This window comes from Sus scrofa, chromosome 8, assembly GCF_000003025.6.
Source record: "Sus scrofa isolate TJ Tabasco breed Duroc chromosome 8, Sscrofa11.1, whole genome shotgun sequence".
In the NCBI taxonomy this organism is placed as follows: Eukaryota; Metazoa; Chordata; class Mammalia; order Artiodactyla; family Suidae; genus Sus; species Sus scrofa.
Window position 1 is genome coordinate 75614085 of NC_010450.4, and position 23841 is coordinate 75637925.

The 23841-nt window shown below is 47.7% G+C and overlaps 1 protein-coding gene across 1 annotated transcript in view; it reads right to left on the bottom strand.

Annotated features, from left to right (window-relative positions):
* The window catches only part of TMEM131L (transmembrane 131 like), a 178736-nt gene that overhangs the window by 147951 nt on the left and 6944 nt on the right, over positions 1–23841 (bottom strand). Inside the window, exon 3 of the mRNA XM_021101486.1 lies at positions 19832–19875. Within this exon, the coding sequence (XP_020957145.1) occupies positions 19832–19875 (44 nt within the window). The remainder of the gene's footprint in view (positions 1–19831; positions 19876–23841) is intronic.

The window sequence follows — 23841 nt, forward strand, 5'->3', positions numbered from 1 at the left end:
CCTCTTCTGCTCCTTGCTCCCCACCTCCCACCAGCCTGAACCCAACACTGCACAAAGCCAGAGAAGATGTAAGTAAAGAGAACTGCACTGAAAACCCAGCTCGCAAACACACATCAGCTCATGTGTTGTCACAGTCAAGTGTTCCTGCAGACGTGAGAAAGCCAGAGTCTGGTGGCGGGGTAGCTGGACTCCGGGCGACAGGAGAATGGAGGCTTTGGAGGCACAGCCTCACCCTCACGTCTCAGCCGAACAGAGGGCCTCTCGGGAGGGCCTGTGAATGAAATATGCTGATACTTATGAAAACAACCAGAACTGGTAAACATTCGATAATCTTGGTTTCACTACCCCCCTTTTGCAGACGAGATCTGCTTTACGAGGTTATGCGGATCAAATGAAAAGGCACAGCCACGTGCTTTACAGTGCAAGGTGTTAAGGATGTCAGCAAGTGGGTAGGAAAACGAGTAGGCACGTGTAGCTTTAACAATGAACAGTTTAGGAGTTCCCGTCATGGCTCGGCAGAAACGAATCTGACTAGCATCCATGAGGATGCAGGTTTGGTCCCTGGACTCAGTCAGTGGGTCAAGGATCTGGCATGGCCGTGAGCTGTGGTGTAGTCCGGCAGCTGCAGCTCCGATTTGACCCCTAGCCTGGGAACTTCCATATGCCACAGATGTGGCCCTAAACACACACACACACACACAGATTAACATTTTAATTTAATTTCTAAGTGTATTTTTTTTGGGGGGGGGGCTACCAAAGGAATACACGCTCAGTATTATAAAAACTGCAGCAAGGAAAGTCAAGTTCAGGACTTGCCCATATGGTGCTTTTATATAACCACAAACGAGAGTCAAACACATCATACCCCTCCAGGAGGACACAGCTCCAAGGGCAACAGGTCAGCTTGGCAACCCCGTGTGCAGTGGCATAAAGTAAAAGGGTCCCCTCACCTCCCAGACCCCCCTCCCTGAAGGCCAGAATTGACCTGACTTTTCAGGGCTTTCCATAAAAATTAAATGCTAAATATTTACTAGAATAAGGAGTATTCTATTCTACTGTAAAGTCTCAGTCTGGTTTCTTCTTAACAGGAGAAATGGCATGTGCTGAGGGCGACCATGCATAACTATCGAAAACTAGACATAAGAAAATACTCCAAGATGGCCAACAAACACATGAAAAAATGCTCAACATCCCTGATTATAAGAGAAATGCAAATCAAAACTACCATGAGATACCACCTCACACCAGTCAGAATGGCCATCATTCATAAATCCACAAATAACAAGTGCTGGAGGGGCTGTGGAGAAAAGGGAACCCTCCTGCACTGCTGGTGGGAATGTAAACTGGTACAGCCACTATGGAGAACAGTTTGGAGATACCTTAGAAATCTATACATAGAACTTCCATATGACCCTGCAATCCCACTCTTGGGCATCTATCCGGACAAAGCTCTACTTAAAAGAGACACATGCACCCGCATGTTCATTGCAGCACTATTCACAATAGCCAGGACATGGAAACAATCCAAATGTCCATCGACAGAGGATTGGATTCGGAAGATGTGGTATATATACACAATGGAATACTACTCAGCCATAAAAAGGATGACATAATGCCATTTGCAGCAACATGGATGGAACTAGAGAATCTCATACTGAGTGAAATGAGCCAGAAAGACAAAGACAAATACCATATGATATCACTTATAACTGGAATCTAATATCCAGCACAAATGAACATCTCCTCAGAAAAGAAAATCATGGACTTAGAGATGAGACTTGTGGCTGCCTGATGGGAGGGGGAGGGAGTGGGAGGGATCGGGAGCTTGGGCTTATCAGACACAACCTAGAATAGATTTACAAGGAGATCCTGCTGAATAGCATTGAGAACTATGTCTAGATACTCATGTCGCAACAGAAGAAAGGGTGGGGGAAAAAACTGTAACTGCAATGTATACATCTAAGGATAACCTGACCCCCTTGCTGTACAGTGGGAAAATAAAAAAAAAAAAAAAAAAAAAAAAAAAAAAAAAAAGAAAATACTCCAAAAATTATGTATGTTTAGAAAACTCACATATTCCAATAGTCTAAATAACTTTTGGATACTAAAAAAGGCCCTATCTGGGAAACTAAAAGAAACCTTTAAAAAAAAAAAAAAAAAAACTCTAGAGAAAAGAAGTACTCTACAAAAACACAGCTCTTCTGCAACTTACCATGAGGTTACCTCCAGACAAACCCATCATAAGTTGAAAATACTGTAAGCTGAAAACACATTTAGGAGTTCCCATTGCGGCTCAGCGGAAACAAACCCGACTCGTACCCATGAGGAAGCAGGTTCAATCCCTGGTCCTGCTCAGTGGGTTAAGGATCCGGCATTGCCTTGAGCTATGGTGTAGCAGGTCCCAGACTCGGCTTGGATCTGGCGTTGCTGAGGCTGCGGCGCAGACCAGCAGCTGTAGCTCTGACTCGACCCCTAACTTGGGAACTTTCATATGCTGTACCTGGGACCCTTAAAAAAAAAAAAAAAGAAAGAAAAGAAAACATATTTAAGACACCTAACCCTCCGAACACCACAGCTTAGCCCAGCCTACCTTCCTATCTTACTTGTGCTCAAAACGCTAAGATCACCTACAGTGGAGCAAAATCATCTACCACGAAGCCTACTTGATAATAAAGTGTTGAACATCTCATGTAATTGAATAGTGTGCTGAAAGTGGGAGGCAGAACGGGTGTCAGGGTGCAGAACGGCTGTCAGCGTGTCAGCTGTTCCCCTGGCAATGGCCTGGCAGACCAGGAGTGGGGCGGCTGCTGGCCAGCATCACCAGAGCAAATCTTACCACACGCGTCACTAGCCCAGGGACAGATACAAATTCCAAACTCCAAGTACGATTTCTACTCAATCCCTATCACTTGGGCACCACTGTAAAGTTGAAAAACCATAAAGGGAACCGTCCTGAGTCAGAGCCCATCTGTACTACGAACAAGTAATCAGAGATCGACTACATTAAAAGAATATGGAAGACTTTCACTGTGTTAAAGGCACCGTTAGGAATAAACTGACTAATGGAACAAAAAAATTTAAAGTTGTCCCTAAACAGACTTACAGGAATCAAAGTGATTTTTAGCAACCACCTGAATGATTTTACTTTCAGAAGAATAGAAAACTGGCGGGGTTCACTGAGAAAAGAACACAAAAGATTGGAGATTCCATTTCATACGGCTGCCACTGATAATCACCCATCTATCTGATCAAGATCCCAGAAGGGGTGGGAGGAGAGCAGAGAGGAAGAAAACGCATGCAACCCGACCCTCTGGATGTTTCTTTTCTTGTCCAGTTTCCTATGCCACGTATCCCCCCCACTTTTGTTAGTATTACAGGTGTGCTATCTGTAGGTGAAGCCTCTCTCTCCTCCTCCAGTTTCTTCTTTTCTCCCCAACCCAAAAGCAGAAACAGAGAAAAGAAAATGTAAATGGGAGTTCCCGTTGTGGCCCAGCAAGTTAAGAACCTTCCTAGTATCCGTAAGGATTCAGGTTCTATCCCTGGCCTCGCTCAGTGGGTTAAGGAGCTGGCGTTGCTGTGAGCTGTGGCGTAAGTGGAAGGTTGCAGATGCAGCCCGGATCCGGTATGGCTGTGGTGTAGGCCAGCAACTGCAACTCCAATTGGACCCCTAGCCTGGGAACCTCCATATGCTGAAGGTGAGGCTGCAAAGACAGAGCAATGTAAATAGTGAGAGACTTAAACTCAGCAAGAGACCAGGTCACTCTCTATCTGTTGGTCCCTGAACTTGATGGCACAAGCCACAAATATACTTCCAAAGGCACAAAAAAATGATGCCCACAACTGACCTGTGAGCTGGGTTTTGGGTTTGCCATGTTCATCTCCTTGGGTCGTCAGCTCCCTCTTTTAACCTGGAATTTCGGTTTCCACCAGGGAGCAACACGACTCTGATGGACCCTCACTGTACCCACGGTAACTTCAAGGAGTTGAGGCAATTAGGACTAGCCTCGCTCCCTTAATTACGGTCTAAACGCAGTGAATTAATGAAACCCCTTCCCAACTACCAAAATACACTTTCAAATTAAAACGAAGCCTGAATTTACAGCCCAGGTTAAATGGATTAAAAGATTAAGGGACTGAGCTCCGGTGCTTTCCCCACCTCACTCTCGCATTTCAACCTCAAATTACCCCCAGCCCTCTGAGGACTGCAGGCCACCCGGCAAGGCGCCTAATTACCCACGAATTAGGCCAACCGTAACCAATTTCGAGATCACAGATCAGATTCTCCCAAACCATGAATCTGCTAATTAAGTTACATGAAAGGCAAACTAACAGGCAATTTGGACATGACATCCATCCACCTGGAAGGAGACCGCGAGCTGGGGTGTGAAAATCCACAGTAGCAGCAGGGCTCTTCCTTACTGCAAGACCATGTACACCAGGATAACTGCAGTTCAAATACATGGAAGCAGAAAGAGACTCTCTTGGGGGAGAGGGGGCAAGCCCAGGGGATGCAGAAGTTTCCAGGCCAGGGATTGAACCTGCTGGCCCTCCTGTAACCAGAGTCCCCGAAGTGACAATGCCAGGTCCTTAACCTGCTGAGCCACCCGGGAACTCCGAGGCTCCTCTTCTTCAATCAAGCACTTCCAGGACACCACACCAGAATGCTCCCTCCAAACCAATAAATGGCTCACAGCCACCTGCTTCAGCACACAGGCCCACTACCGCGTACTTATTTGCTGGGTCTAAAATGGTAATGGAAGGAGTTTAAGCTATGTCCACACGCAGACCCAACACAGCAAACACAGCCTGGCAGCAGTTTTGGCTCATTGTATGGTTCTGATTTCTCATCCAAGGAACAGGGCTGAATTTCAAGGCTTGCTTATCTGCTAAGCTTTGGTATGTCCTGAAGCAGTCTTCCATCAATCCACTTATTTTCCATAAGAAAAAAAAAAATCACAAAAAAACACGTGTCCCCAGCACCCATAATTTAGTGTAAATAAAACAAAGAATTCCCTTGGATATGCTCTTACAGATACACAAAGAAATCACCCAGAAAGAAAACCTCTTCGACCAAAAGGCAGGTTCAACAAGTTGGTAAGAAAACCCATGGGGCCTGTAGCTGCCCCTGGAGCCCTGGCAATCCAGAGCTGGTGCCCTGGAAGTGACAATTCCCCACCAGCCACTTAGCAGAGGGCCAGCCCCACACCAAAGTTACTTCCCAGGGGTCCCAGAGTTGGGGGAGGGCAGGGAAAGGGGGTGTGGGGACCCTCACAAGGGCTCACGAATGAGCCTGTGTTTCCCAAGATGATACGCTGAAGTCCTAAACCCCCAGGATCCCAAAATGTACTCTTACTTAGAAACAGGGCCACACTGGGGCAGGGTGGGCCCCTGTACTGCTGGTGTCCTTCTAAGAAGACAAGGTGTGAAGGAGTCCCTGTTGTGGCTCAGCAGGTTAAGAACCCGACGCTGTCTCTGCGAGGATGTGGGTTCCATCCCCAGCCTTGTTCAATGGGTTAAAGATCTCGCATTGCCACCAGTTGCGTCGCAGGTCACAGACACAGCTCAGATCTGGTGTGGCTGTGGCGTAGGCCGGCAGCCGGAGCTCTGATTCAACCCCTGGCCTGGGGAACTTCCATATGTCGCTAGTGTGCCCTACCCCTCACCCCCAAAAAAAGGCAGTGTGTGAAGACATGGTGACACGGGGGGGGGGGGGGGGCAGCACGTGAGGGCAAAGGCAGAGACCGGATGGATGCAAATGCCAAGGTCACTGCAAACAGGCAGAAACTATGAGGCAAGGAGGGGTCCCCCACAGGTTCAGAAGGAGAGCAACCCTTGCTTTCAGACTCTCAGCCTCCAGAACAAAGAGTTTATAATAAATCCCTGTTGTTTCAAGCCACCCATGTGTGTTACTTTGTAATGGCAGCCCTAGAAAACGAACAACCCACTTGAACTTGGGTTTCTTCCTCCTCCCCTGCTCCACCCAACCCCCTCCGCCGGCCAAGGTACCTGGGCACCGTGAAAAGAGCCACAGGGACCACCTCCACCCCTGTCTGTGGTTTGGCTGGAGAGGCCTCTGTCCCCTGAAGCATCACAGGACAGGCTCAGCCACCCAGACCCTGGCCCCAATTTGATCCCTTCTCTCCAGTGCCCACCTGCCCCTGGGCACCAGCCCTGCTCCTGCACCCCTGTCCTGGGGGCGGGGGGAGCCAGCAGGATGTGCAAGTTCCCTTCAGTGTGGGCCGTGCCTGTGCTGCTTCCGCCCACCCCAGTTTCTCACAGAATTTTTAGAACATTTCTTTCAGTTTTTACTTAAGTAATATCCTTCCTCATGCCTCAACAGCCCCCTACAGACACACTCTCTCTCTCTCCCTCTCCCTCTCTCTCTTTCACACACACACACACACACACAGCCACGTGCCCAGACAGAGGGAGCTGGGCCAGGACACAGATCTGAGTACACACACCACACTGTACTGGGAGCAGCATTCCCATCCCATAACTGAGACTTTCTTGTTACCGGGCCAGGGTTTCCTGCCAGACTCACTTCCCTAATAATGAATGGATTATCCCTGAGAAAGTTCCTCACTTCTCCCTGGGAGCCGACCTCGAGGGCCTCACCCACCTGTTCCCTGGCCCCGCAGGAAGTGGCGGACGGCGTCCCCACACCTGCACGGGGACTCGTTAAGGGAAATGGGATGAGCCGGCTGAAGCTGGATTCCAGGTCTGCTAAACCCCGCGCCGGGGACGTGAGCAGGGCTGAGCCCAGCCTCCCTCCCACCCTGCGCCACTGCATCACCCACGAGACCCTCTCTGCCTCTTCACCCACCGCTGTGTCACCCACAGCACCCTCTCTGCCTCTTGCTATTTCAACTCAAAGTGTAGTTTGAAACGTGCTTCCTCAGGTGCCTTCGCCAGGACCCAGGGCTTTCCCACAATCACCTGGAGGCTTGTGAAAACAGGCCCCTCCCCTAGGGCTGATTCAGCGCCCAGCTCGGCCCAAGGTGGGGTCTGGGAACCGGCCCGACGGGTTCTCAGGTGGTGCTGATCCTGCGGATTGCAGGCCTACCCACGCTCTGAGAACCGCTGCCCCAGCCCTTTCACTGGGGGCGGGCACCGGTCAGCAGCAGGTGGCACCGTCGCAGCCGGCCATCCCCCAACCCCCCGCCCAGAGGTCACAGCCTGCTGTGTTCAGGGAGTACCCCCCATCGCCACCGCCACCGCCATGCCTGGGAAACCTTCTCACAGCTAATCTGAGAGGTCCTCCCTCACCCTGGGCTGGGGAAGGGGTTCAGGGTGAGTCTGGGCCCATTCTGACCTATAAGGGGAAAGCCCGCTGGGGGTGCTCCTGAGAAAGGCACAGGAGGGAGATTCTCTAACCTGCCCACAGACACTGAGGCGGAGGCTGTGAAACCCGCAGCCCTTCTGCACCCAGAGGAGCCAGGTGGTACCAGAGCTAGCACAGCAGGCAGGTGAGAAGGGCCTGGCTGCCCGGCCCCACGTTCACCTGCTCAGCAAACCAACCCGGCACCACCCTGCCTCCCGGCTTCTTGGTAGGTGACATAACACATTCTTTATTTGCTTGAGCTGGTTGAGTCAGGGTTTTCTGTTACTTGAAGCTGAAAATACCTAATCCCCAAAGCAAAGCCAGCTAACAGGACAGCACGTCCATCCAGGACAGAGGGCAAGCTCTCAGCCCGCATCACAACGGCGTGTGTTCTACCAAGTAAGCCTGAAAGTCTTGATCTGAACCCTCCAGATTATTCCAAAAGCTATCCAGCTGACAGTCAGTGGGTGAGAAACACTTAGGGCTAAGCTGGCGTTCTCACTATGGTACAGCAGGTTAAGGATCCAGTGTTATCTCTACAGTGGCTAGGGTCGCTGCTGAGGGGTGGGTTCAATCCCCAGCCCAGTGCAGTGGGTTAAGGATCCAATGTGGCCGCAACTGTGGCACAGGTCAGATCTGATCCCACAACGGCAGCTCAGATTTGATCCCTGGCCTGGGAACTTCCATAGGCCATGGGTGTGGCCAAGAAAGAAAGAAAGAGTGTAAGCTGAAGAAGCTAACCAGCACACATTAAAGGGTTACTAAAGACTCAGCTCTGGGCCAGTCCTCCAAAAGCCATACACAAAGTTTCTTTCAAAGGTTTGCTAGGAAGCCCCGAAGCCCCCGCACTACGGAAGCTCACTAGAGAATGCAATTATTTTCACAAATCCATCTTAACCTTCGTCTCCCTCTGAAGAGAGCAGGTTATCAGGACATCTAGTTGGGAAAATGGTTTTCTAACTTACTTCGTCTTAGAGACAAGGGAGACAAGTGTATCTAGAAAGAGGACACCTCGGCTTACGTACCTGTCCTGCTCCCACAGAGCTCCATGACCTTAAACTGTTTTTGCCTTTATGAACTTGTTCCTTGTCTAGAAAATGGGGATACCAGCATATTTCCGCCTGGTTCTCTAAAGACAAGATATGTGAAAGTCCTCGAACCCATCAAGTATAAATGCGATGACTTAAATCCCACTCTGAATGGGTTAACCGGATGACACGGCCTGATTTTCAGAGATAAAGATTAATCATGATCTCAGACAAATTACTTCACCAAAAATCCATAACACGGACAGGTGCTGTACCTCTGGACGGGAACATGGCTGCAGTATAATCCAAACGGGACTTCACCTATTATCAATAATTTAACAGCAGCTAAAGGCACCAGCATCCACTGGGTGGCACAGTGAAAGTCACGCTTGTGTACGAGGCCGGCCACCAGTGTGAATGAGCTACTGTGCGCATGTTCACAAAGGTCCATGCGGAAGGCCACACACAGGGTCTCGGCTTTTCGAGAAGGTAATCGCTGGGAATGACCACCAAATGCAACAGTGGACTCTTTTGGATGGGCGTCCACAGGTGGCAGATCCTACTGGAGAAGTTTAGTTTTCACCTAACAGCCACGTGTCATTTAGAGCCACGTTTACTTGCATACACTGGGTAGAAACATCGGGACTTGGAGTGAAGGGAACAGCAGGTGTGGCGCTAAGCCCACGCCTCTCAGACTGGGACAGGTGCCTGTGTCATAGAGATGATGCTTGGAGGTAAAAACGGCCATCTTCCCGAAACACAGCTTTTATTAAAAGATTCCCGAGGGGAGAAAAATAAATAGGACTAACCAGGTAGGACACTGTAAATCAACTCTAATTAAAAATAGGAGTTCCCGCTGTGGCACAACAGGGTCAGCGGCATCTCGGGAGCACTGGGATGCAGGTTCGATCCCCAGCCCGGCACAGAGGGTTAAGGATCCAGCGTTGCCACAGCTGCAGCTTAGGTCGTTCCAACTGTGGCTCAGATCTGATCCCTGACCCGGGAACTCCATACGCCGCAGAGAAGTCAAAAAAGAAACGAAATGAAAAACAAACTAAACAGAAAAAGGACTAACCAGCGAGTCATTTTGAAGTGACTGAAAATGCTCAGCAAATGTAAAATGTTTTTCAATTTCAAAGAACTCTCAGGCCCACAGCAGACTTTTCAAAACTACACCCTCCCCAACAAAAAAACTACATCTCCAATACTTTGGGGGGAAAACATCAAGAAGGGCTACAATAAGCAAACAGGACTTTTTCTTGCATCCTTCGTAAATTAGATGCAATGGCAAACCCTAAAGAAATGGTTCCAAAAACATCTTTACTGAGCGTATCTGTGAAATGCTGTCCAAACTACCACAGTAATTACTGATAAAGCAGCAGTGTTCTTTTGTTACATTTATTGTTGGGGAGGGATCGCTATTACTCAAGGGTCCTATTCCGTATGTGGGAGACTCTTAACAACAAACTAATAATTTGATGACAATTCATTTAAAGCTAGAGTAACAAGCTCCCAGGAGACCCCATTATCTCATTATTGGTGTTCCTAGACGGAGAATAGCGCCTTGGGAAATTATATTTCTCCTTCGAACCTTCAAACCCCAGGCTCTGCCACCTTCTTAAGCAATCAGAAGCCTGGTGTCACAACACATCTAACACCTTGACAGAACTAGCCAATCCTGCTGCCAGTACACTGGGCTCCAGCTGGAGTACCTTATCATTCCACCCAATGCACGACGCTCCCTGTGTGAAAGAACCCCCCCACGACCGAAAGGTCGGCTCACTTCTTAAGACACCAGTTGGGCTCCCAGGGCCAAAACACCCAAATCTCTCTCCTGCTCTCAGCAGTACCTTCACTCTTATCCAAAATAAGCTTCTCCCGGAGTTCCCGCCTGTCATGGCTCAGTGGTTAACAAATCTAACCAGCATCTATGAGGATGCAGATTCGATCCCTGGCCTCGCTCAGAGGGTCAAGGATCCAGCGATGCTGTGGGCTGTGATGTGGGCTGCAGACACAGCTCAGATCCTGTGTTGCTGTGGCTGCAGTGTAGGCCAGGAGCTACAGCTCTGATCTGACCCCTAGCCTGGGAACCTCCATATGCCATGGGTGCAGCCCTAAAATGCAATAATAATAATAATAATAATAAGCTGCTCCTAGTCTTTTACCTACTTTTTAGCCACTTGGTAATTTCCGGGGGCAAGTCGTCCTGGGCTGGCAAATCTGCCTCACTCTTTCTTCACAATGCCCACCTGCCTGAATGGGTTCCGCAGTTACTTCACTGTGAAAAACTGTGACAGGCAGTAGGAGAGGTTCAGCCAGGCCACCAAGTGGCACGAGGAAGGACACCAGCTGACAGGGGACTTGACTTCCTGTGTTGAGGTAAGCCACTTCTCCTGAAGGTTCTGGAACTGGACGGTCACATATTCAAGCTCTCCACACTTCAACTTCACTTTTTTGTGTCAAGTAACAAAGTGTTTTGTCTGTTTTTGTTCTAAACAAACCGTTCGAAACATACCTGGAATCATGAAAGCTGGTTCATATACCCTTTTCTATAAAGACACAAATTAGCACAAGCCCAATCACTCCAGAGTTTATATATACATATATAAAAAAAAAAAAATACCCAGGGAATTCCTATTGTGACTCAGTGGGTTACAAACTCTACTAGCATCCATGAGGACACAGGTTCGATCCACGGCCTCGCTCAGTGGGTTAAGGATCTGGTAGGTCACAGACGTGGCTCGGATCCCACGCTGCTGTGGCTGTAGCACAGGCTGGCAGCCACAGCTATGATTCGACCCCCAGCGCGGCAACTCCCAGGTGCCATAGGTGAGGTCTTAAAGAGAAAAAAATACACATATCCAGGAGAAATAAAAAATTCAATTCTATTATAGTATTCTTCTAATTGACTTCTGTTGAAAGCTAAATTACTATATAAATCAGTGTCAAAAGCTTTATTAAAAATTTCACAACCTTAAAAAATAACCAAAAAAGGATTGTGTGGCTTAACGAATTTAATATATACCAAGAACCCTATTTAACAGCTTGTATTCTAAGGATAACGTCTACATTATGAGCTTATTACAGTCAAAATAAATTCACTTCACTGTCACAGCCATGAAGACCATTCACTCTGAATGTGTTCACTGTGCACCCCTGGGAGCCAAAAGAACCTACAGAAGGTGCCAGGGACACAGAGACAGAGCGAATAAGCCATTCTCTGCAAAAACACACCAACTGCAATCACCCAGTTTAAAAACCACAACCCCTAATACTAATACAAGTACTGCGGTTTCAAGGGCAAATACGGTTTTTGTGCTTGGATAGGAAGAATAAATGAAGCATGACAAGCAATCAACTTTAAAAGACTTACATTTAAGGGGGGGGGCAGTGTGTCTTCATTTAGCGGCTTTGCCCCTAGGTGTCAGGTACCAGGCTAAGTGCTGAGGGGTCAGCTGACGGAGACTCAGACGGGAAGGTGGGCATCCCGACAAAGGCCTTTTTTAAACAGAGGGGTAAGGGCCCTGGACGGGCGGAAGACCTGTCACAGTGGATGCAGATGGGGGCAGGCAGGTGAGGGGTTCTCTAGCCATGAGAAGGGTGTCTCCGAAAAGAGAGGGAGAGAGAGAGGCAGTGTGCGTGAGGGGAAGCAAGAAGCAGGGGGAGGAAGGCTGGAGAGGTGAGCAGGAGCTACCACATGAAAGGCCTACTGTGCCATGCTCAGGGGTGCCCTGAGGTAAGGGGTCCACAAGAGGCTGTTTGAAAGGGGCATGACAAGCAAGGATGCACATGTTTTAGATCCATCACTTGGGCAAGAACGTGGAAAACAGGTTGGGGTGGCTGCAAAACCGAGGCAGGAGACCACAGGAAAAGATGCAGCCAGGCCTGGCGACCCACTGACAGGAGTATGCAAGGAAGCGAGGGGACATGCTGATTTCTGCAGAAGGCGGGGCTCTGCCAGAGGAGAGGGCGGGGGGCGGGGCTATGGCAGAGGCGGGCCTTGGAGGCGGGGCTGTGCCAGAGCAGCAGGTGTGGAGGCGGGAATCTGCCCTGAGAGCAGCTTGTGGGAGGGGCTACGCCAGAGGAGCAGCCGCTGGAGAGGTGGGGGAGGGTGGAGGATGGCCGAGGGGACTGGGCCCTGGAGCTCCGGAGGGGGACACTGACTGAGCAACACCCAAAAGCAGAGATCTCTGGGCAACTGCACAGGTGAGACCCCCGGGCAGGAGGTACCACTGAGTTCAAGTTCCTTCTCTACAAAAAACCCAAGAGAGCAGGCTCCATCACCCAGGCAAATGACCAGCCAGAAGAGAGGAGCATCTAGAGGGAGCCCTGGGGAGGCCTGCTCAGATTAAAAATGCACGATCCCATCTATCACCAGGTAAGGAACTTCAGGGGTGTGCTAAAAACACAGCTCTCGATATCTGAAGGCAAACAAAGAAAAGTGGCAAGTAGCCCTGTTCCCCGTGGGGGCTCTCAGATCCCTTCACTGCCAAAAGGAAGTTTCCCTGAAGATTAAGTAGTCTTTGTCTGCAATTACATCTTTCAGTATGTTGCTGAAAGGTTAATGAGATTATCTTCATGTTCTGACTCTTAGGATCGCCCACTAACTGATGTAACCAGTTTCAGGAGAACACATGTTGCTGCTGCTGCTACCAATCAGATAAAAATACATCAAAAAAAAACCTTTCACAGACACCAACTAGCCAGTTAGTATTTACGATTTGCACATAACCATTTCAAAAGCTGAATTACTATATATATATATATATATATATATATATATATATGTTGCCAACTCTTGAACTTTTCACATGTTAACAGATATAACCCCAAAAAGGTTTACTGGAGATGTGTCCAGAGGGCACTCAATTCTAGGAAAAATGCAGCGAGCTCTCCATTGCTCTCCTCACGGATCTCCTCACGGAATCCCTCCTCGCCACCTTTCCTGCCACCTTTCCCTTTCTCGGGGGAGGAACAGATTACTGCTGACATTGGAGAATACCCAGAAGAAAAATAGGGATGGAGAGGAGAGATGGGAGAAAGTTTTTCAAACACTGCTTTTCTGGCTTTCAACCAAGCACAATTACATAGCATTCACAGAAGATGAGGTCAAGATAAACAAAACCTTCAATGAGGCCAATTACCCGAAAAGCTTGCCCAAACTCGGAGAGCACCAGCAAGCGGCTCTAGAACCCTACACCCCGGGACCAAGAGCAGCCCAGCCAGCACCCTGCCTCAGGCAGTCGGCGGTGAAGCAAAGAATGCCCTTCGCTGTCTAGAATCTCTCCAGTGACAGATGGCAGTGCCACCTACACTCTTCCTGGGACGTACTGAGACCGTTTTATGGTCACATCTGTTTCTCGAGTCCCACTTTAGTAGCTGCTCTTGTCTATGGTTTCTCTCAGAAACAGAGCTTTCATTTTGTGGAATTCACAGTTCATCTTCATGCCATTAAAATCAGCTTAGCAGGGTCATAATTAAGGTGAAGACCACAAAAACGGCAGAAAACTTTATAAGGAGATATGAAAAACTTCACAAACAGGGTGAAGAAGAAATGGCACTGGAGTTCTCCCGATGGCACAGGGGGTCAAGAACCCAACTGCAGTGGCTCAGATCACTATGGAGGTGCAGGTTTGATCCCAGGCTCAGTGCACAGGGTTGTGGCACAGGTCACGGCTGCAGCTCAGAGTCAATCCCTGACCTGGGAACTTCCACATGCCACAAGTGCGGCCACACACAAAAATAATAATAATAATAAATGGCACTAAAATAGCAGGGCAGGCCTAGAACTGGATTACAACCCAAGTATAAAATAAACATCCATGACATAAATACATGACTAAGTAAATCAATAACTGGGAAAAAACAGACACATCTCCCATGCAGAAGAAATCGAAATGATTTATGCAGGTGGAGTTTAACCCCACTTACTGACTTGCCTCCAAAGAGTGTAGTATGGAAAGAGATAAGAAAAGAAGACATTTCCAGTGGAGAGAGCCGACGAACAGTCCCTCAGCCAGGTGGTCAAGGTCAACCTCAAAGTCATAAGTCATGCTGACAGCAGAGACCCCTGACATGAGGAGAATGGCAACTTGTAACTGTGGTCTTCCTCCCCCACACCCATAACCTCGGTCTAATCATAAGGAAAAACCTCAGACAAGCTCGAATCGAAGGATGAACAATGCCTCAAAACTGCCACGGTTTCAAAAACAAAGGAAGTCTGACCAACTGTCAGAACCAAGAGGATCCTGAGAGCTGCCCACTAAAAACAACGAGGTACCCTGGAGAGGATGCTGGGACAGAGAACACTGGGGGAAAACCAGGGACATCTGATTCAAGCGTAGAGCTTTAGTTCATGGGAAGGCACCCAGGTTGGTTTCTCAGCTGTGACAAATGCACCACAAGAACACAGCTGTTAACACTGGGATCCGGTGCATGAGGAGTCTACAGGACACTCTCTGTACCATCTTGACAGCTTTTCCATAAAATCTAAACCTATTCTAAATGAGAAAGTTTAATTTAAAAGGAGCAAGAGATTATATAAGCTTTGAAGGTATTAAAATCTTTTAAAAAATCCCAATGGCACAGCAGAAGGTAAATGAATCCTCGGTACCGAGGTGACGAAGTGACCCATCACAGGGACCATCAGACTTAGGATTCATGGAGAGAACGCCAGAATCTACGGGTCCAGAAAACAGACACAGAGAAGGTTTTCTAGTTGCAGCCTCTGTGTCATGATCTTGCCTTTATACATAAGGAAGAAAAATCTCAACAGCAACAAAAAACACTGAAAGTAACCAAGAGGCTTGGAAGTCTAGTTAAAAGGAAAGCAACTAGGGATAAAATAACAGCAAAACACTAGAATATTTGATACTGAGAAGGTTAAAATATATAAATCGGAGTTGACTAAACTGAATCATGATGGAGTTTTAACATCAATACAGTAGCTGGCAATTAGCTTTTTTTTTTTTTTTTTTGGTCTTTTTAGGGCCGCACCCACAGCATACAGAAGTTCCCAGACTAGGGGTCCAATTGGAGCTGTAGCCACTGACCTACACCACAGCCAAAGCCACGCCAGATCGAGCCACGTCCATCCATCACCTACACCACAGCTCACGGCAACACCGGATCCTTAACCCCCAGAGCGAGGCCAAGGATCAAACTTGCGTCTTCATGGATACCAGTCAGGTTCATTTCCGCTGAGCCATGATGGGAACTCCCCAGCATTTATTTTAATGAAATAAATTGAAATAGAAAAGTTCTGTAGAGATGGATGCTGGGATGGTTGCACAATATGAATGCACTTAATGCTACCAAACCATACACTGAAAAATGGCTGAAATGGTCATTGAAATGTATACTTTGCCACAATCAAAAAGAAAGGAAACAGAAAAGAGAGTACACCATAGCAGGCAACGGTAAGCACTGTTTTATAAATAATCAAATAAGCACGTGTACACATTCATACATCCACATATATTGCACTGGGCACTAAGTAATCACGATATAAAATGTGTTTTTTTTCTTCTCTTTTTTTTTTTTTTTTTTGCCTTTTAGGGCTGCACCCGAAGCATATGGAAGTTTCCAGACTAGGGGTCGAATCTGAGCTACAGCTGCCAGCCTCTATCACAGCCAAAAGCAACACAGGATCCGAGCCACACCTGCAACCTAGACCCCAGCGGACGGCAATGGCGGATCCTTAACCCACTAAGCAGGGTCAGGGATCAAACCTGCATCCCCATGGATCCTAGTCGGGTGCATAACACACTGAACCACAATAGGAACTCCCCAAAACATGTCTTTTACTGTGAGACACTGGCAAAACATTTTTAGGCCCCTGACTTGATCTGTGTCAAAAGAGCACCAAGGATAAAATCCACTTCATAACTTGAAACGTGACAGCAAATAGGTGAAAAGAAACTAGTTCTCCTTGATGAGAAAGACAAGAACTGGGGCTCTGAAAGGGGAAAGCCAATGCAAAGGCCCGGCAACAAGACCCTTGGAGATGCAGCCAGGCCTGCCTCCTGGACACTCCCCTGGGTGCCCAGCTGCCACCTCCCCAGGCCTGTCCCATCATGTCTGAAGGTCCTATAAGACACCAAGCAGAGATCCTGGCTGCCCTCCCCTTGGAGCCTTCCCATCACGGTCGTCATCTCCCCAGATGCTCAAGCCAAATCCAAGAAGCCCTCCACGGTTTCGTCTTCTCTCACCCTCCACACCTGACCCAACAAAAATTCATCTCACCTATTTTCCACGTCCCTCTGTCCCTATGACCGCCAGCCCAGCCAGAACCGCCGGCAGCTTCCCTTGCTCCCAGACCCTCAGACAGGGCTGGAGCAAACTTCAAACTCCTCTGCCCTGGATATGCAAGTAATCCTAACATTTCAAATGTTATACTATGAATTTAAATGTTTGCAGAAGCGGGCCACTTCTGGCATATTATAAATGTTGGCATTTTTTATAAAACACTCTTTAAAATATATTCAAAGGAATCTAAATACTACTGCATCATCAACCATATTTTTAAAAATACACAGGTAGGGAGTTCCCGTCGTGACGCAGTGGTTAACGAATCTGACTAGGAACCATGAGGCTGCGGGTTTGGTCCCTGCCCTTGCTCAGTGGGTTAACGATCCGGCATTGCCGTGGGCTGTGCTGTAGGTTGCAGACGAGGCTGGGATCCCGCATTGCTGTGGCTCTGGCGTAGGCTGGCAGCTACAGCTCCGATTAGACCCCTAGCCTGGGAACCTCCAAATGCCGCGGGAGCGGCCCAAGAAATAGCAAAAAGACCAAAAAAAAAAAAAAAAAAAAAATACACAGGTAGGAGTTCCTGCTGTGGTGCAAACGCGATCTGCAGCATCTCTGCAGCGCCAGGACAGAGGTTCAATCCCCGGTCCAGCACAGTGGATTAAAGAATCTGCTTTGTCATAGCTGTGGTGTAGGTCGCAACTGGAGCCTGGCCCAGGAACTCGATATGCTGCCAGGTGGCCAAAAAAATATGGATATATACATACACACACACACAAACATGTACATGCAGGCTTTCTTGAATTGCTGGATATTCTCTCAAAAAATTTTAACTTAATACAGCTTTATGTACAAAGCTTTTTCAAGAAAACTACAGGTATAAATTGAGATTTCAGGGGTTTTTTTCTTAATTTCCTGTGACCATAGGGGCTAAGTAATAATTTTTTCATTGAAATTATCATTATAATTATTATTAGCACACAAGTGATCAAACCGAACAAATTTTACAAACTCTGATAGGTAACTAATCGTAAGAGTTCAAATTGTATTGCAAAGTGCATCCTAACATAACATTGTAAAGCAACTATACTCCAATAAGATAAAAAGAAAAAAGGTTAAAAGAAAAAAGAAAAATGCATCCCTTACTGGCGCTGCCGCAGCTGTGGTGCAAGCTACAACTGCAGCACAGCTTTGATCCCTGGCTCAGGAATTTCCACATGCCTCAGGTGCAGCCAAAGAAAAAGAAAAAAGAAAGAAAACTGCATCCTTTAATGAGATGGATACAACTGTCTCTTTCCCCCTAACTGGGTCAATATGAATATTACTGCTAGAGTAAGATGGGCCTGATCAGCATCAATTTAACCTTATTTTTCTTGTCCTTTTTTTTTTTTAATATAAGCATTGAAAAAGCTTGTTCAGGAGTTCCCATTGTGGCTCGGCAGTAACTGATCCTCTGAACCTGACCACTATCCATCCATGAGGATATGGGTCCAATCCTGGCCTCACTCGGTGGGTTAAGGATCCAGTGTTGCCGTGAGCTGTGGTATAGGTCGCAGACGCAGCTCCGATCTGGTGTTGCTGTGGCTGTGGTGTAGGCAGGTGGCTGTAGCTCTAATTCGACCTCTAGCCTGGGAACTTCATATGCCAAAGGTGTGGCCCTAAAAAGACAAAAATCTAAAAAAAAAGCTTGTTCACATAAATAGAGGTGAAAGGAAGGAGCTTTGTGATAGCACTGTCCCTATATGCTCTAAACTCCCTCAGCATTTGGCCAAAAATCACTCTATTATTCAAAAGCTTTTGATGGTCTAACAACTGCCAACTTGATTGGGTCCTCCTTCAATCTTACAGAAAGTCAAGATTTGAAAACTCCCAGAATTACAAAAGCACTTGTCATCCAGTCAGAGTTAAGACACTTTCTCAAACTGGCCCCGTGCCCAAGATGAAGCACACAGCAGGTTGGGCGCCTGGTAAGAGGTATGCCTCTCTCAGAGTCAAAAAAGAGATGGAAAAGGATCTATCATAACCTCAGAGAGATCGGTTTTAGGAGAAGATATGAAGGCTGGGGATCTAGAAGCTGATCCTCTGAAGGTTACCTTCATACCCAGGTACCTTCAAGTATCTCCAAGGGACCAGATTTCCCAGCAACGAACCAAGACCACCCAGAGACCAAAGTATTCTCTTAAAAATGTAATTTATGTCTTTGGATTTGCTAGCCCCTGATTAAAATCTTTTAACCACTCATCCCACACTTTTTTTGGCCTCGCTCAAGGTAGGCAGAAGTTCCCCAGGGCCAGGGATCAAACCCAACCTAAGCTGTTGCAGTGACAACACTGCATCCTTAACCCACTGAGCCACCAGGGAACTCCATGCCACATTTTAAAAGAATAAAATTAAATCCAACCTCCTCACTCTGGCTTCTAAGGTCCTACCTCATCTCACTCTCCTACAAAACCCCTCCGGCCTTCTCCGCGTTCCTGGAACGCAGCCAGAGCTTCCCACCTGAGGGCCTCTGCACCTGCTATTCCCTCTGTTCACCACCCAGCTGCTCCCACACACATCCTCCAGACCTCAGCTCCAATGTCACCTCAGACCACCCAACCAAGCCGTCTACCTCACTGTTCTCTACCACAGCAATCTAATTCTCCTCAAAAAAAAAAAATTTTTTTTTTTGCTTTTTTTGGGGGGCCGCACCTGCAGTATATGGAAGTTTCCAAGCCAGAGGCTGAGTGGGAGCTGCAGCTGCCGGCCTATGCTACAGCCACAGCCAGGCTGGATCCTTAACCCACTGAGCTGGGCCAGGGATCGAACCCGCATTCTCGTGGATACTACTCAGCTTCGTTACCACTGAGCCGCAACAGGTACTCCAGTAGTCTAATTCTTGACAGTTCTTACCAGCATAACTGTTTTGTTTGCAGCGATGGCTGACGTCCCTACTACACGCACACAGGTCTTGTTCAATGTTTTATGTCCAGCACCCAGGACAGTGCCTGATACTCAACACACGCTTTTAAACCAGGAGGATGTAAGTAGCCAGATGGGAGGGGGGTTGTTTTAACAACTTTCTGGGCAACCTTACTTTAAAACAAAGTCATTAAATAGATACCCCCAAATGCCCAAGAGAAAGGTACATCACAGATAATATTAAATACATAAAAGCAGACAAATCCCCAGACTGCAGAGGGCATTCAAAGGGGGCAGAAAAACTCAGCACGCCCATTTTTTTTTTCCTTACCTCTGTTCTTGAGAATGTTCCTCCATGTCCTCTTCAGAATCACCCTATTGAGAAAGAATATGCTTTAACAGTTGTTTCAAAGAAACCCAAAATCTCCCCCCAAAAACGTGATGAACTTGTCTAAATCAGTGCCTGGCATACAGCAGGCATTCGGTAACTAGTTATTCAGAAAAAGAATGGCACTGGAATGGCTCCTCTAAAAGCCTGAACTTGCCAAGGAATCCCTTAAAAATTCACGGTAAGTATCTATCTTTTTACCTATTTAACATGGCAACCAAAACATCATCTCGAAATGGGCTTGTCATCCTTCCTCTCTCCAAAAACCTTTTTTGATGTTGCAGTTTAATCACTCAAGATCAAGCTTAATAAGTAAAAGCCCCTCCTACAAAAAGGGTTCTCTTTAGCTCAGAATCCCCTAAATGAACACCTGATAGCGTTTGACTTTAGCGTTAAAAGGCTGATCACGTTCGTTATAAACGGCATAAACATCTCAGTCAAAAGCGCTTCTGAAATCTTCTCTGAGACCTACCGTGCCAAAACCTGACCAGACGTCACACACCGAGAGGGTTAAAAACAAAAGGCACTTGCAACAGAGACAGAGTTCAATGCTCCACTGGCGTCTGCCTGGCAGCTGTGCTCATGGTGTAGACCATCCGCTGCTGAAGCTGGCACTGCCGGCAGCAGGAATACTGCCCACCCTCAGCTCGCCCCAGCCCCAGGCTATCCTGGTAGCACTGCTGGGGTGCCCACTGCCTCCTGGGCCCAGGCCCTGCTGAACTACAGCCCTCTGAATGTCAACCCCCACTTGGAACTGTCAGACCCAACTCCTTCCCTCCAGCCCCACCTCTCACGGGTGGAGATAGTCGAAAAAATGGCTCTCTTCCCAGGAGAGCCAAGGCTGGGGCAGTTTTGGTCAGCACAGCACCCCGCCATGACCAGCCCAGGCAGGGACTCCACAGCCCATGCAGGAGGAGTGACCTCACTGCTGCAGCCCTACAGCCAAACACCTCCAGGATAGACGCACTGGAGGTCCCCAGAGCAATCAGGACCAACACTCGACTACTCAGTGTCCAGGGTCCCTGCCGAGGGCCTCCTTGTGGCGGGGACCCTGTCACGTTCCTTGACCCCCCGGGGCAAGCCTTAGGGCCATCTTACACTTCACCTCCAAGCATGAAGACCTACCCACTGTTGGAAACACAGTTCAGACCTGCCCTTCTCCTCCATCCCTCCGGCCAGCAAATCAGCCCAAGCCATGAGCTATGCCCCAGGCCTGCGCTCCCATCACGGAGGGGCTTTTCATTCCCTTTAAGACCGATGCCCTCCTAGGACGTGGAGAAAGGGGAGCCCTCATACACTTGCTGGGAATGTAAACTGGGGCAGCCACAGTGGAAAACAGTGTGGGGTTTCTCAAAAGATTCAAAACAGGTGTTCTCTTGTGGCGCAGCAGGTTAAGGATCCGGCATTGTCACTGCAGCAACCTGGGTCACTGCTGTGGTGCAGGTTGGCTCCCTGGCCCAGGAACTTCCACATGCTGTGGGTACAGCCAAAAATACAAACGACAACCAAAAAAAAAAGAACCTTAAAAATAGAACTACCATATGACCCAGCAATTCCACTCCTGGGCACACACCCAGAAAAAATGAAAACATTAATTTGAAAAGAACCATGCACCCAGAGCAGCCCTATTTACAACAGCCACCAACAGATGAATGAGTATAGAAAATGTGGTACAGGAGTTCCCACTGTGGCTCCGTGGGTTGGACACAGTGTCCACAAGGATGAAGGTTCGATCCCTGGCCTCGCTCAATGAGTTAAGGATCTGGCATTGCCACAAGCTGCAGCATGGGGCACAGATGTGGCTCAGATCTGGTGTTGGCCACGGCTGTGGCTAGGCCAGCAGCTGCAGCTCCAATTCAACCCCTAGTCTGGGAACTTCCATATGCCTCGGGTGCGGCCTTAAAAAAAACACATATATACATATATAGTATGTCAATTATACCTCAATTAAAAAAAAAAAAAAAGACTGCTGCAAAAGCAATCTTCCTCAACAATATCATTCCCACCCCATGGGAGGGACCCAGCAGTCAAGGTCACTGTGCTAATCATACACACACACACACACACACACACACAACAGACTATTACTTGACTATAAAAAGGAATAAAACTTTGCCAACTGCAGCAACATGGATGGACTTGGAAGTTGGTGAACTAAGTCAGACAAAGACAAACACTGTATGATATGGCTTATATGCAGAATCTAAAAAATAAAACAAACTAGTGAATATAACAAAAAACAAGCAGACGCACCAATACAGAGAATAACTAGCAGTTACCAGCGGTGAGGGGCAAAATGGGGTCGGGGACTAAGAGATACAAACTACCACAAATACAATAAAGACTCTGGAAAGATATGTTGTACAGCACCAGGAATACACCCAATATTTTATAATAACTGTAAATGGAGTATAACCTTTAAAAATTGTGAATCACTATCTGGTACACCTGAAATATATAATAGTGTAAGTCAATTATACCTCAATTTAAAAAAAAAAAGAAAAAAAAAAAAAAAGACTGCTGCCTTCAACCCCATCAAAAACAATCTTCCTCAACATCATCGTTCCCACTCACATGGGAGGGACCCAGCAGTCAAGGTCATGGCGCTCATCTCTGCTCAAGGACCTACCTTGGCTCCACAGGCCAAGCTCCTGCACCTGGAATGGAGTTACCTGACCTTGACACAATGGAGTTACCTGACCTTGACACACCTAGCCCAACCTCTAAAACCACACTGCAGCAGGTGCTCTGGCTCCCATTCAAGACATCTGAATAACACACACACACACACACACCCCACCCCCTCCGAGTGAGGCTCTAGGCTGATGCAGGTCTTTAAGCAGCCCCCTCCTCTCCCTCCCAAACAAGCTGCTTCTCCTCTCCTCTTGGCTCCAGCATTTCAGCACCTGGATCCAGCCTTATCTCCCAAACACCACCAAGCTTTCAAAGGGCAGGGACCATACCCTGTAATCTCTCCCCACTCCCTCTTGGCAGTGCCTCAGGGCCCTTGCACCAGCTATTCTAATTCTCTTGCTATTTTGGGGGGTTGGCTCAAACGTAACTCAGGCCTTCTCAAAGAGACCCAAATTCACTTCTTAAATTAAAACTGCCAACTCCCAGCACCAGCATCTTCCCCTAGTCTGCCACCATACAGCACTGATACCCTTCTGACAACTTAGTTTATTCTATTTCTTATTTTCTATGTGCCTCTATTAAACTTCAAGTTCCGAGGGCAGTGGTTTTCTTTTTCTGTTCCCCGCGTATCCCCAGCACCTAAAACAGTGCCCACAGTACACATTCTAAAATGCCTGCAGGGCTAAGTACCATCTAGCTGTTTCTTAAATACTAGTGGACATTGCATCACACCTGTCGAATGCCCCTCAGCAAAAAGACAAAAGATGGAGTTTCTACTGTGGCTCAGTGGTAACAAAGCAGACTAGTATACATGAGGATGCAGGTTTGATTCCTGGCCTCACTGAGTGGGTTAAAGACCCAGCACTGCCATAAGCTGTGGTGTAGGTCACAGGCACGGCTCAGATCCAGCATTGCTGGATCCTGTGGCGTAGGCCAGCAGCTGCAGCTCCAATTCAACCCCTAGCCTGGGAACTTCCATATGCCATGGGTGTGGCCCTTAAAAAGAGAGAGAGAAAGAGATAAAAGAGAACAAAAACTGGTGAGGACCTGGAGAAAAGGGAAACCCTGTGCACTGTTGGTGGCATTGCAAGCTGGTGCAGCCAGTATGGAAAACAGTACAGAAGCTCCACAAAAAATTAAACATAGAACTACCCTATGATCTAGCAAGTTCCACTTCTGGGTGTTTATCCAAAGAAAACTAAAATACTAATTTGAAAAGATATATACACTCCTATTGCAGCATTATTTACAACAGCTGACACACAGAAGCAATGCATGTTCACTGAGAGATGGATAGAGATGATATAGTACATAATGGA